Here is a 14,954-nt window from a genome sequence, read left to right as displayed (position 1 = left end):
ATAGGTGGCATCTGACCCGGGTCTTAAAGGACAGGTAGGATTCTGACAGGTGCAGAAGAGAAAGGGGCAACTGGGGCAAATGGAACGACATGGCAGGTACACAGAGGCATCTGCCAAGTGTCTCTCCTGCCCTCCTACCATACATCCCTGGTCTTAGTATATCTGTTCAAACTTTGTCTTCACCAAGGAACTGTGGAGTCCTCAAAAGCAAGACTGTCTCTTGTCTTTATCCCAAGTACTTAGCACCCTGCATGGCACAATTAGGTAAATAACTGTGCTCACTTAATCTGTGAGCTCACTTAATCTGTGGACCTGAACCCAACCAATTCTACAATCAGTATTTGCATAGATGAAATAAAGAAGAGGGTATATAAAAAACTTAATAAACTCTTAAGTCCTATAAAAATGTAGGTTTTAAAATATTTATTAGTATTAAAACTAAGGTCTTAAATGGCAAACCAATGAATGTGGACTTTATTTGGAGGGTCATTGGGAGCCAGTGTGTTTCTGGGAAGAATGCTGATCTCATGTTGCCGTGTAAAATGGGAGAAAAAGGGCTGCTTGGAAGGACAATACAAACTAAAAGATGACTCCACCTACCATGAGAAGACTAATGAAGGTGAGAACCTATCTGGTGCCTGTTAAAAGAGAAAAAAGATCCTACATCTTAAACAAATGAACCTGTGCATGTGATGATGATTAAGGTGCTGAAGAAGTGGTTTTAGAACACTGACTCTAGAAGCTTTCTCAAAATCCCTAACCTGTGGCAAGATATTGGTCAGAGTTCTTGTACCCACACACTGAAAACTGTTAGCAATGTATACCTGGGAGTGACACAGTTGCATTCTATCATACTAATAGAACAGAAATGACTTTGGAACATGATTTATGGCCGGGGGAATTGTATATTGCCCTGTGTCCACATTCATCATGCTTTCAAAATATTAGCTAATGTGCATTCATAAGAGACAATGTGGGTACAGAACAAGTTAATGTTACCACCATAAGGAAGAAAAATAGCTAATCCAGAAGTAGGCTTGCTCTATAGGAAAACTGTACCAGTTTCTACAGGTCAAGGGAAGTGATAAAAACAACCAAAAGTAATATGTTTGAATCCTGATTTAAGCAAATCAATTGTGAAGACTTTTTAGGATTATAAAAAACTTGAGTATGAACTGGATATTAGTTGAGAGCAAAGAGTTATGGTCAATTTTGTTAGACATGATAATAGTATTGTGGATACACAATTATAGTGGGAGACTTTAACACCCCATTGTCAACATTAGACAGATCAACCAGACAGAAAATTAACAAGGATATCCAGGACTTGAACTCAGACCTGGACCAAGCAAACCTAATAGACATTTACAGAACTCTCCACCCCAAAGCCACAGAATATACATTCTTCTCAGCACCACATCACACCTACTCTAAAATTGACCACATAATTGGGAGTAAATCACTCCTCAGCAAATGCAAAAGAACGGAAATCATAACAAACAGTCTCTCAGACCACAGTGCAATCAAGTTAGAACTCAGAATTCAAAAACTAACCCAGAACCACACAGCTTCATGGAAACTGAACAACTTGCTCTTGAATGTTCACTGGATAAACAATGAAATGAAGACAGAAATAAAGATGTTCTTCGAAACCAACGAGAATGAAGACACAACATACCAGAATCTCTGGGACACATTTAAAGCAGTCTCTAGAGGAAAATATATAGCAATGAGTGCCCACATGAGAAGCAAGGAGAGATCAAAAATTGACACCCTATCGTCAAAACTGAAAGAGCTAGAGGAGCAAGATCAAAAAACCTCAAAGTCTAGCAGAAGACAAGAAATAGCTAAGATCAGAGCAGTACTGAAGGAGATAGAGACACAATAAACCCTTCAAAAAATCAATAAATCCAGGAGCTGGTTTTTTGAAAAGATCAACAAAATAGACAGACCACTAGACAGATTAATAAAAAAGAAAAGAGAGAATAACCAAATTGATGCAATAAAAAACGATAAAGGGGATATCACCACAGATTCCACATAAATTCAAACCATCATCAGAGATTATTACAAACAGCTCTATGCACATAAACTAGTAAACCTGGAAGAAATGGATAAATTCCTGGACACTTGCATCCTCCCAAGCCTAAACCCAGAAGAAGCCGAAACCCTGAACAGACCCATAACAAGGTCTGAAGTTGAGGCAGCAATTAAGAGCTTACCACCCAAAAAAAGCCCAGGTCCAGACGGGTTCACAGCCGAATTCTACCAGACATACAAAGAGGAGCTGGTACCATTCCTTCTGAAACTATTCCAAACAATACAAAAAGAGGGAATTCTTCCCAAATCATTTTATGAGACCAACATCATCCTGATTCCAAAACCCGGCAGAGACTCAACAAGAAAAGAAAACTTCAGGCCAATATCCATGATGAACACAGATGCAAAAATCTTCAATAAAATACTGGCAAGCCGACCGCAACAGCACATCAAAAAAATAGTATTGTGGATAAATGAGAAAATATCTGTATTCTAAGAATGCATACTGATTATATGGGGTTCAATGACATGATATCTATATTTGATTCATAATATTTTAACAAAGAAAAACCAGGGCTGGGCATGGTATCTTACGCCTCTAACCCCAGCACTTTGGGAGGCCTAAACAGGACAATCACTTGAGGCCAAAGGTTTGAGACCAACTGGGCAACATAGTGAGACCCTATCTCTACCAAAAAAAAATTAAAAGTTAGCTGAGGATGGTGGCACGCACCTGCAGTCTTAGCTACTGGGAGGCTGAGGCGGGAGGAATTCCTGCTTGAGCCCAGGAAATCAAGGCTGCAGTGAGCTATGATTGCGCCACTGCACTCCAGCCTGGGCAAGAGAGACTCTCTGTAAAAAAAAAAAAAACCTTTTTTGCCAGGCATGGTGGCTCATGCCTATAATCCTAGCACTTTGGGAGGCCGAGACAGGCAGATTGCCTGAGCTCAGGAGTTCAAGACCAGCCTAGGCAACATGGTGAAACCCCATCTCTACTAAAATACAAAAAATCAGTCAGATGTGGTGGCAGGTGTCTGTAATCCCAGCTACTCAGGAGGCTGAGGCATGAGAACTGCTTGAACCTGAGAGGTGGAAGTTGCAGTTAGCTGAGATTGTGCCACTGCACTCCAGCCTGGGCAACAAAGTAAAACTCTGTCTCAAAAAAAAAATGTATTTTTTAAATTAGAACAAAAGAATAAAGGTACAAATAAACGAAACAGGACTAAACCTTGATAACTGTAGAATCTGAGTGATGGCAATGTGTTACATATTTATCCTAATTTTTTCTCCTTTTGGGTTTGTTTGAAACACTTCATAATAAAACATTATTTAAAAGACTCATTTATAAAAAGTTTCCTATATTTATTTATAATGTCAATATAATAAAGGAATGCCATCTTAGGACCTCAATTTGAAAAATAAATGACTATATTAAAAAATTGAACATCATCTGTAATTTAGGTTCGATCACACACATTTGAGTATTCAAAAGAACTCATTAGGGTTTCAAGTCCTGCTCCTGTCTGCATAACTGAATGTTGGCCTGAGTATGTGACCTTGGAGTATTTACATGTATAACACATAGCAAGGATGAGTGGAGGTGCATTTACATAGGCATCCTTTATCATATGATATGATTATGGCTTTTTCAGAACTATTTTTGCTTCAAAAGACTATGAGTGTGATCAGTTAATCAAATCATTAAATTAAAAAATTCACACTCTTTAGACCTTAGTTTAAGGTATTCTGCAAAGTTCTGTGGAGAATATGAAATAGATTTAAAAAGACAGTTTGAAAGATTTTAAAAGTGTATTCTATTCAGTCACACTATGCCACTAGATTGAACGGCCAAAGGTTGAACAGCCAGTGGATGAGCACACAAATTGAAGAGAGTATTCATTCACTAATTTCTTCATTTATTCACATATTGAATATTTACTGAGGCCCACTCTACTCGGGGCATTGGGCTACCTGCTGGGGGAACAAAATACGCCTGGCTCCTGCCCTCACACAGCTGACCGTGTGCAGGGAGACAGGCATTATAGAATAAAAACACAGAGGACTGTAATTGCAAAGTGGGAAGTCCTACAAAGGCTGCTGCAGGAGAGGTGCAGTGGAGACTTATCTGTGCTTGTGGGGGTTGGGGTAGGACTTTGGGAGAGTGACACTTAAGCTGAGAACTAGAAATAACTGATGATAGATACAGTCAGGGAAACATTCAAAGTGGAAGAGAACAGGGACAGAGGGGTTGTGGGAATTTATGCATGGTGGAGGCAAATGTCATGATGGCTCACATGCTCACTTGCTTCTAGGTTTATGAGAGTCTGTTCTGGCCAGCCACTCCTTGGTACCCCCCTCTGCTAAGAGTTTATGTCATCTTTACTGTCATTCAGAGTTCTGGCTGCCTCTTGACATACTATGACATATTACATATGCATTTCCTATCTGTTTCCCCCACTACACTTAACTGCAACAAGGGCAAGGAATTTGCTTTATTCCTCTTGTATCATCACCTTCTAACACAGTGCTAGGCTTAACACCAAGTACTCAACAACTATTTATTGCTTTAAGGAGTAAGCAAGTGGTAAGATGTATGAGGTCATGCATTGTCTCCAGCTTAGAAACCTTACATTCAACCCAAGACTCACATCAGAACTACCAGGAGAATTAGAAATACTAAACCAAGCAATATTCTGACAAATAAAGCACCAATATGCTCAGGAGTAGAATATTATGTCAAGGACAACAACATGTCATTTCTGCTGAGAACGTTATGAAGGGTATGTTGGGAATGCCTAGCTACTGGAATTTTTAAAGCAGACTTTGTCAAAGTGCAGGTTCTGGCCATTACGGGATCATGAAACTAATGTAGTGGGTGCTAACCAACCTGATTTTGATGAAATAGAACAGAAAACAGGAGAAGAGAAAATAGCAGATTAGCGGCATCCTGCACAATGAGGAGGCAAGCACTGTTTCACAAAGCTGTTGTTTGCAAACTCCGTCTGTGTCTATAGATATGTATGTGTGTGAGTTCTGGGTCACAATGCAAAGTGTGTTTCTTACTGTGGGTCATGGTCAAAAGGCTCTGGAGGCTCAGGAGCTAGAAGTCATTCCAAGACTGTTATCTGGGCATTAAACTGAGCCCTACCAGAAATGGCAAACCAACTTCTTGAGCTATTTTATTAGAATCATATTTAAGTGAAACATCAAGGGCAAAAGAACACCATGGTGATGTTTTCTGCAGCTGAACTGGCAAGTGCATTACGCAGGGACCCAACATAAAGGAAACTGAAAACTATGCAGACTGGACATGGCGGGGGCCTGCTGCAAGGGCAGTGCCAGCAACTACAAATAAACGTTGCAAATTAAAGTTATAGCTGTTCCCCTCCAGGGTCCCCTTGGGGACTATATGATACAGGGGATGACTGGAAGGGCAGTCTAATCTTACAGATGTCTTTGTTAATGTATTATGCATTATACTATAAAATTATATACCTATACACAAGTACAATACACTTTATAGTATGCATTCTGCTAAAAACTATATACACATGCACATGTATACAATAATATACCTATGCATATATAATATGTATTATAAAGTATATATGATGATATACATTTCCATTATAAAATGTATATGGTAACTATATACAAGATATATATATATATACTTGTATATATATATGAGTTCCAAGATCTATAGCAAGCAAAGGGCTTCTAGTACAGTGTTTACAACAGAAGCTCAATAAACATTTATTCAATGAGTTAAGTTAATAAATAAGCGGTGGCTCAAGCCTGTAATCCCAGCACTTTGGGAGGCCGAGGCGGGTGGATCACGAGGTCAAGAGATCGAGACCATCCTGGTCAACACGGTGAAACCCCGTCTCTACTAAAAATACAAAACATTAGCTGGGCATGGTGGTGCATGCCTGTAATCCCAGCTACTCAGGAGACTGAGACAGGAGAATTGCCTGAACCCAGGAGGCGGAGGTTGCGGTGAGCCGAGATCGCGCCATTGCACTCCAGCCTGGGTAACAAGAGTGAAACTCGGTCCCAAAATAAAAAAAAAAAAAAAAATATAAATAAATAAATAAATAAATAAATAAAATATTTTCCAGTCTGGTTGGTGTTTTATTTTATCAGCATCTAAATATGTATTAAATTCTTGGTTCATATGGGCTTATTCACTTAGATGCCAGCTCATTTAATAAAAATATGTTAGGTTTTATTAAATTCTTAAATAGTTATGGAAATGTACAAAGACATAAAATTCAGTTAATACATGCTTACCAGAAGTTCCTAATCTAAGATGGTGATAAATCTACCCAATTCACAGAAGCAAATTAGTTGTTTCTGATGCCTTTATCGTAAAGTTTAATACATAAAAATTTACGAACTTTACTATACAATGAGTGAAAAAGGAGTCAATATGTTCACAAGAGTTTGGGAGTGATCTGCTCAGCCAAAATACACTAATGGTTAGTAACATCTCCAAGGGATACCACACAATAGAAATATTAAGCATTTCATATGAGTCCTATAATGATGCAACTTTTTCCAAATACCTGAAAATACAAATTTTATCATTTATCTTGTATGCTTGTTATACATTAAAAAAAATCCCTTGGGAGGAAAAAAAATATTTCCTAATGCACACTCTATAAACCACAAAATAAGAGGTAAAATAATGACTAACAGGAATTTTATTCCTAGAAACAGAATAATATCATATGTAAACTTCCAATAGTTTCATAAGAGATAGTGCAATCAAATAATTAGCAAGCAACTCAACCCCCCAAATCTTTAGTAAACAAAATCTTTCTCCTTGATTAGAGCAATATGTTGGGTCTTTACCACTTACAAGTTGGCTGCTCCTACCTTCACTAAATAAAGATAAAGAGTCGATATCCAAAATGCATGTAATTAACTCTGTGTCATGGATGTTACCTCTCATTAGTTTTTTGGAACTGTTAAACAATATTGCTTAAAACGTTATGCTAGAACTAATGTAAGTACGCTATTGTCTGATAAAGGAAAAGCAGTGGCATGCAATTTTGACCCATTTAATGTCGGTTAACATATGGTGTCCCGTTTTTAAATTTATAAACAAAAAGGAAAAAATATTTTATTTTTTATATGTTGGAGAAGGCTAAGCCAAAAATAAAGAAAAAACTGCTTTTAGGACTATTGCAATGTTTAAAACAAAACAAGGGCATTGACATTAGTATTTAGAATGAATCAAGCATAAATCCTACTTCCACTATAATATTAAATATGATAGTATTAATTATTTTCCAAATATATACTAGCTGTTTTTACAGACCAGCAATTTTGCTGCAGCATCATATCAGATCTTTCAGTGAAAGTTAAGTGCACAGAAAAAATTCCATTATATTATGGCTGCCTGTTCCACAGGCTCATATACAAAAAGGACATCTTACCTCCAAAATATAACAATCCCAAATGTTTAAGACCTCAAGCATTACTCCTGTCTCTGAACAAAGACATTATGAGTAAATCCCTGCATGTAGCTGCGATTGTTACCTCCACCCCTATCCACTGAAACCTTTAGGAGAATCCTCCCACACTCAGCATTTAACAATCAATTAGCCACCCCATACATATTAACAGCCTTTCATACCTACCAAGCCCTTTTATGAAGCTGATCACACAGGATCGTCTCCAACAAGCAGTTGTAATCTCCATGAGCCTGAAAAGAAACCCAAACTAACAGTCTGGAACAACTACACCGACTACGTTCCAAAGCCAAAACACATAATGATGGGCTCCATGGTCCTGTTGCTCACTGCCACCATAAGTGTCTCAGCCACAACGCAGGGGCCTTATATTTTTGGCCCCAGGTGTATTTTTAGTCAGGTGCTAAAGACCTACAGTAGAAGACAAACTAAAACAGGCCTTCCGTCCAAGGCAGACTGTTCATACCACTAGTACAATTTTTAGCTGCACAGTAAAACAGTGACCTACAACTCACAGAGTGCCCGCATGTCTATATTTATCCACAAGAACATACTATGCTGACAGATTAGTAAAGCTGCTCAAAGCACTCCAGGAACATGAGACTGACCCACACAGTTTGCCGTAAACAGTCCACGCATAGCAAACACACACGCTGCCCCGCGGATCTAATGGGCTGGGGTTGTGTTCCTGTGACTGAAGAAATGCAGGAGCAAAGATAACACAGGGTGAGTGATAAACTGTTGCTTTGGGACTAGGGGCTCTTGGCCACGAATACAAACAGCTTTCAACAGCTTATATGCTTACAGACAAAGCTAACAGCAGAGAATCTGTATTTGAAGCCAAGAGTCAGGGAGAAACCAAATACCCTTAAGGAAAACGAAACACTGAACATCTGTTGACACAACATGCAAAGGAAAGTGATTGGATTCAAATCTATAGTTACATGATTTTAAAAGACACAGCCTAAACTGACTTGTTAAAAACTTAATTTATAAAACCAAGATGGAGCCAATATGGAGAATGTTAAGTGTTCTACCTTCAAAAGAAAACAGGTTTAGGCTAAGGAGGAGGTTTAGGAGGAAAATGCAAAGTTACTTAAAAACAAAAGTGTTACTAATTGATCTTCCTACAGGCATTATTTCTGAGAGAAGAATTCTATGAGGGTCAGTGAAAATTTATTTCAGCTGACTGTTACGAAAATTATGAAACCCAAGTAATTTTCTATTCTTGATTTATTCAGGGTAATTGAAAGTTTTCTTTAACAATATAGGTTGAAATTACCAAACAGCAAGGAAGGAGAATTGACTGATGAACTGAAACATTTCACAGGAGGAAAGAAAATGTCCAAATTGCCAAAATGAACACTTGAAGTGATTCTGCTGAGCTAAACACCAGCAAAGATGCCCCATGCTACTCCTGCATTCTACACATTCAGGGTTTAGGATGCCTTTGTAGAATTGACAGAGGTGAATGTGTGGCATTTGATATACATTTTACTAAAGGAGGTCAAAACCATTAGAAGACAGTAGTGTGCCTATGGAGGATCTGTGTAAAGAAAAAGGGGAGTAAAGTCCTCTCCTTTCTATATATAACTAGGAATCCAATGCAGAGTGGAATAGACATTGGAGATTCCAAAAGGTGGGAGGAGCGTAAGAGATGAAACACCACCTATTGGGTACAAGGTACACTATTTGGGGGATGGGTACACTGGAAGCCCAGGCCTTACTATACAGTATCACCATGTAACACAACTGCATGTGTACCCCTAAATTTATAATTTTAAAAAAGATTAAAGAAAAAGAAAATGGAATTCTGCTTCACTATCTCATTAGTGTAATACTATATTCTCTATAATATATATTTTTTGCTTCCTAAGTTTCTGAGACAGTAGTACACAAACCTGTGAATATAACTGTAGAAGTTCACAATTTCTCCTTTTAATTCTGTCAGAAGTGGTCAGGTTCACCTAAATCCATGTGGATTATAAACAAACAAACAAACAAATAAATTGGAGTCCAGATCCAACTGAAAACTTGCACTTTGTCATCCTTAAGTCTCCAGTGCTATTATTAGACTAACCTCTCCAATGATGTGACTGTCATTCAACTAAAAGAACATTACGTAAAACAGTCTTGTAGGAATAAGAAAAAAAAGTATCCTCTTCTTTCCTACTTTTTATAGATACCAAGGGAAGTGAAGGAAAAAAAAGGTGGAACAGGGAGCTAACAATTGAAGGAGGGAGGACTGGCCTTGATTCAGATCCTAAGTTAGGCACTTTCCATGTATTATTTCACTAAGTCCTCACAGTAACCTTATAAGGTAGGCATTACCAGCTACATTTTAGAGTCAACGAGAAAGAACAAAAATAAGGTTGCTCAGCGTCATTCAAATACGGGTTTATCAGACTCTAGTGTCACTATATTTATTAATTTTTTTCTAGTGCTTTCCTTAATATGAATTGGGACTTCTAAACAATATGAACCTTAGAGTATTTGTCTTTGTATACATTTAAGAGATGCCTCAAATAATGTACACATATTTTTTTTTACCCAGATATTCTGCATATCCAAAACATCGCCGGCTTCCAGAGTGCAGTCACCTTTGGTGCCCTCCACCTCACCTGACTATCCCCAATTAAAGCCCATGTTCTCCTATATTAGACATAATCTTGTCCCTCCATCTAATATATGTTAAATTAAAAGCAAAAAATCATGGACAGGTGAAGTATCCTAAGGTCAGGCATACTGACAGTGTAAGTGACAGCTGTTAGCTGATGGCTGATATTAATCTAAAAATCAGAAAACAAAAACACAAAGTAGACATAAAACTTAGAAAGGAAAGTAGCCTACAGATATTTTAGTATAAAAAGAGAATGCCCTTCAAAAGCCCTGAAGGTATCCATATGTTATAAAATCTCTAATAATTAGTATATTCACGGATGATCTGAATTCATCTAGCTGTGGTTAAATTATGATCGCATTTTATGCCACAGATACATATAGAGGTAGTAAAATACTTTTTAGAAGAAAACTTTATTCAACATTATTAAACTGAAATGATTTGCTATTTCAAGGGCTAACCATCATAATTAGAAGAAGTTTACTTACAGGTTGTTGGCTCCCTAATGATTCTAAAGAAGTGTCATGTATTTTAAACTATATTAATATAATCTAAATTTAATAAATAAACTGGATTGTTGACTTGTTTAACTGCTAGTTTCATAAGCCCCAAATATTATTTGAATAAATGACTTTAAAATTGATGCTTCCTTTTTCTTTAACAGTTCGTCTAATATTCATAAAAGTTTCCTTTCTGCTTCTATGTGGCCTGATAGCATGACTGCAAATATTTTTAAATGCAAACAAAAGTTGAACCCAATGCTTCTACCTTCACAGGCTTAGAACTTGCAAGGAAGTTCCTGAGTCTGTTTAGTTTGCCTTGTTGCTTCTGTGAGGACTGTTCTTAGGCTACTGGCCAACCATAGCTGCTTATTAGCATAAAGGTTAGATCATATAACTACTCTCATTAAATGCAGCCTACTAGGTCAGGCATGGTGGCTCATCCCTGTTATTCCAGCACTTTGGGAGGCTGAGGTGAGTGGATCACCTGAGGTCAGGAGTTTGGTGGCCAACATGGTGAAGCCTCGTCTTTACTAAAAATATGAAAGTTAGCTAGGCATGGTGGCTCATGCCTGTAATCCCAGCTACTGAGGAGGCTGGGGCAGGAGAATCGCTTGAAACCAGGAGGTGGAGGTTGCAGTGAGCCGAGATTGTGCCACTGCACTTCAGCCTGGGTGACAGACTGAGACTCTGTCTCAAAAAAATAAAAATTAAAAATAAATAAAAATAAATGTAGCATACTGGATTCTATCCACCTACTTTACTGTATAGTTTACACACTCTGTTTTATTATGGGAAGCAAGAAATAACCTTTGCGTACCAACTCAAGAATTTTTTTTCCAGCTTAAAGGAAAAGTCCCCATTTAAAATGATCATATTGTAACCCTACCTATTTCATTCAAAACCCTAAAGTGAGAGGATACATATGCTGATGATGATTCTTATTTTTTTCATCATTCGTCTTACAAACCCAACATTTCTCTAAACTGAGGTTTTAGAACCAGTTTGTGATAAATTCAGTGAAATATTTCAGTAATAAAATGGTCATATTTTATTTGTATGAGAGATACATGATAGACTTCCTACAAGTTCAGTGAATACAAAAGTTAAAATATTTTCACAGAAATATGGCAATTAACAATAGATGTCAGTGCCAAAAGGATTATGTATTTTCACTATTTTTCAGTGATTCATTCACTTGTATTAACAAAACTTTCAGAGACAAGGAGCCTCTGAGGCTGTGTTAAGGGAGGAACCAAATGGAGCACAACATAAGCAAACATCACCAGCAGCCTGGCCTCTTCCCTGTGGAAACCATAATAAGGGCAGGGAACCCTTAAAAGATAATGTGTCATTGTGCCAGGAAGTACTGGCTATTAAATAGGCTTAGAGTTGTAGGTAGCATTTGCCAAGCATGTCATTACCCAAAGACATATCCAGCAAACAAATGCAACCTGAAAATGTTACTAGAAGGGCCACTAGGAAAATACTGGTTTGTTTTGGCACAGGGTGACTCTGACAGCAAGCTACTGGTGAAGCTGCATTCTACTAACCAGGTGTATGATACATATTGGGTACAGACTGTCTGAACCTACACAGAGGCTCACTTTAAACCTCCAAAGATCACCCACTCTCTGATAAATTACCAGGTGTAGTCTTAAACCCAACCTTGGAGAGAAAAATTTGAAGGGATTTTGTTAATGACAAATATTCTGGAAGATACTAACTTAAATGTATTAGAAGTACTCTAAATGTTCCTTTTCTAATAAGATTTCCATTACTCAGCTTATAGATATGTCCCAGTTCCATATGTGTAATTCCTCACTTGATCCTTCTGTTGCCCTCAGTCTTTTAATTACACTGTTTTGGAGGATTATTGCACAGATTCTGTTTCTTGAGTTGAACTCATTTATTTTTCAAAGAGGGGTCTAACAAAAGTCCAAAGTTTGCCCAAAGATGAAGAGAGCTTTATAAAAAGTACAGATTCAGTGGCCTCATGAAGACCTATAGAATCTGAACCCCTGGCAAGGCTAGAATTTGTCTTTTTTGAAGGTTCTGTAAATGATTCAAAAGGTTCTATAAGTGTACCCAGGTTTGAAAGCTACTGATGGCCCTTGGGGATATTCAATAATAAATGATATCAGAGTGTTCAGTAAACCACCCTCCCAGGCAAAGGAAGGCATAGGAGGGTTTAAAATAGTTCCCATCTTAGGCCAGCCATGGTGGCTTATTCCTGTAATCCCAGCATTTAGGGAGGTCGAGGTGGGAGACTCACATTAGCCTAGGAGTTTGAGACCAGCCTGGGCAACATGGCAAAACCCTGTCTCTACAAAAAAAAAAACATTAGCTGGGAGTGGTGGTATGCATCTGTGGGCCCAGCTACTCAGGAGACTGAGGTGGGAGGACTGCTTGAACCCAGGTGGGAGGCTGCAGTGAGCTATGCTCATGCCACTGCACTCCATCCTGGGCAACACAAGACCCTGTCTCTAAATAAAGAAGTAAATAATAAAATAAATAAATAAATAATAAAACAGAGCTATCTAGCTAGTAACTTTGTATCTATAACTCAAAACATAATGAATCAGGAAGTTAATCAAAAAATCTTAGGGCTTGTTTTTGCTGTCCTTCATGTGTTTCTTACCTTTAAACAGCCTCAGGGGTTCCATTTCTCTGCCCCAAATAGGTGTCAGAAATCTCCCTACTTTATACGCATAGACTAATGCAAGCCTAACTCTTATTTACAACCCAAGCAAGGTTTATTTATTTATTTATTTTGTTTAGTTTTTAAACTTCTAGCAAATCGAATGCAGAAAATCAAAAGACAAGATGTAAAAAAACGATCACTTGATAAATGCATAAATTCTAAAAAACCATGTATACAATTAGTAACAACAAAGCAAGCAGTGCCATTTAGTGGTATACCTTCCAGAATTCCTTCACAGACCCTGTGAACATTTCCTGAATAGGCGTACTGAACCAAAAAAAAGGGGGGTATGTTCAAGATGACACCCTCTTAACAGTAAAGGATAAACACTTCTGCAGGGTTTTCGTATTTTCATTCAAAACATCTAAAAACTTAATAAAATTAACCTGACAGTGGGAGTTCACTTCTGAGTGACCTGTTCACTAAAGGCACGGGTAGAATAAAAGTAAACAACTATTTTCATTTAAGAGACATCTTTTATTATTTTATTTATTTATTTATTTATTTTGAGACAGAGTCTCACACTGTTGCCCAGGCTGGAGTACAGTGGTTTGATATTGGCTCACTGCAGCCTCCACCTCCCAGGTTCAAGTGGTTTTCCTGCCTCAGCCTCCCCAGTAGCTAGGATTATAGGCGCATGTCACCACACCCAGCTAATTTTCATTTATTTTTAGTAGAGGCGGGATTTCACCATGTTGGTCAGGCTGGTCTCGAACTCCTGACCTCAGGTGATCTGTCCACCTTGGCCTCCCAAAGTGCTGGGATTACAGGACTTTGGGAGGAAAGCATCTTTTAAACAACGATTGTGAGTTAGTATATCTAATCTCACTACATCATGCCACAGTATGGTGAATGAAGAGTCAAGAGAGGGTCAGTAACGAACTTTCAGCATTCTCTCATAAAGTGGTTTGGCTGATTGTTGCTGGATGTTCTATGTTCCTATATTTTTAAGTGGCAACTGAGGATAGATTTTAAATGTTTTTGGAAAGAAGTGGCAGTCGCTGGGGGCAGCTGAGTATGAGATGCTGTTTTTGACAACAATTTAAGTGCCAGAATTTGCAAAGGCACATGTTCCAGAGTGGAACTTATTAAATACAACGTATAGGAGCCACAGGTTTGGACTGAGATCCTGCCCTAGGCCCAAGAGACCAGACCAAACTGAAATGGAAATTCTGATTGGTCTTTAGAACATTAACCTTTCCCATGAAGTATGTTAATTCCGATGAAATGGTTAATGCCACGAGTTCAGAGAATTGGCTCATATTTTTTAGAGAAGGCATACAGAATTCAACACTAACAACTGAATATACTGAATCTCAGAGAACCATTCAGCTAAGTATTCCATAGCCATTAGTACCAAGTACTTATGAATCATCTTTATTGGTTTTATTTAGAAGCAAATCCAAAGGAGAAATTTATACACAGAAATGTCCGTAGTAAGAGGACCACAATTTTGGCGGCTATACAGTAATGGTTGCTTTTCTGTCAAGTTAAATTTTGCCTTTAAAAATGCAGTGAAGAAGCACAGAAAAGGCACAGAGCCACACAACATTTTACTACTAAGGCCTCTTTGCCTAACACACCCATCTCCACAATCCTGTTTTATCCAA

At 38.0% G+C, this 14,954-nt stretch overlaps 1 protein-coding gene across 12 annotated transcripts in view; it reads right to left on the bottom strand.

Moving 5' to 3' along the window:
- FRY (FRY microtubule binding protein) overlaps positions 1 to 14,954 on the bottom strand; it is a 469,586-nt gene that overhangs the window by 240,796 nt on the left and 213,836 nt on the right. The window contains exon 1 of one of the 12 annotated variants that reach the window (XM_032294835.1): positions 7,689 to 11,148. The exons of the other annotated variants lie outside the window; for them this stretch is intronic. Coding sequence (XP_032150726.1) covers positions 7,689 to 7,749 — 61 coding nt within the window. The 5' untranslated portion in view covers positions 7,750 to 11,148. Of the gene's footprint in view, positions 1 to 7,688; positions 11,149 to 14,954 lie in introns of those variants that run through there. 12 annotated transcript variants of the gene reach the window in all.

Source organism: Sapajus apella, unplaced genomic scaffold (genome assembly GCF_009761245.1).
Source record: "Sapajus apella isolate SASKATOON/1434 unplaced genomic scaffold, GSC_monkey_1.0 scaffold32, whole genome shotgun sequence".
Taxonomy (NCBI): Eukaryota; Metazoa; Chordata; class Mammalia; order Primates; family Cebidae; genus Sapajus; species Sapajus apella.
The sequence above is the reverse complement of the archived record's forward strand: the minus strand, read 5'-3'. Positions and strand labels throughout refer to the sequence as shown.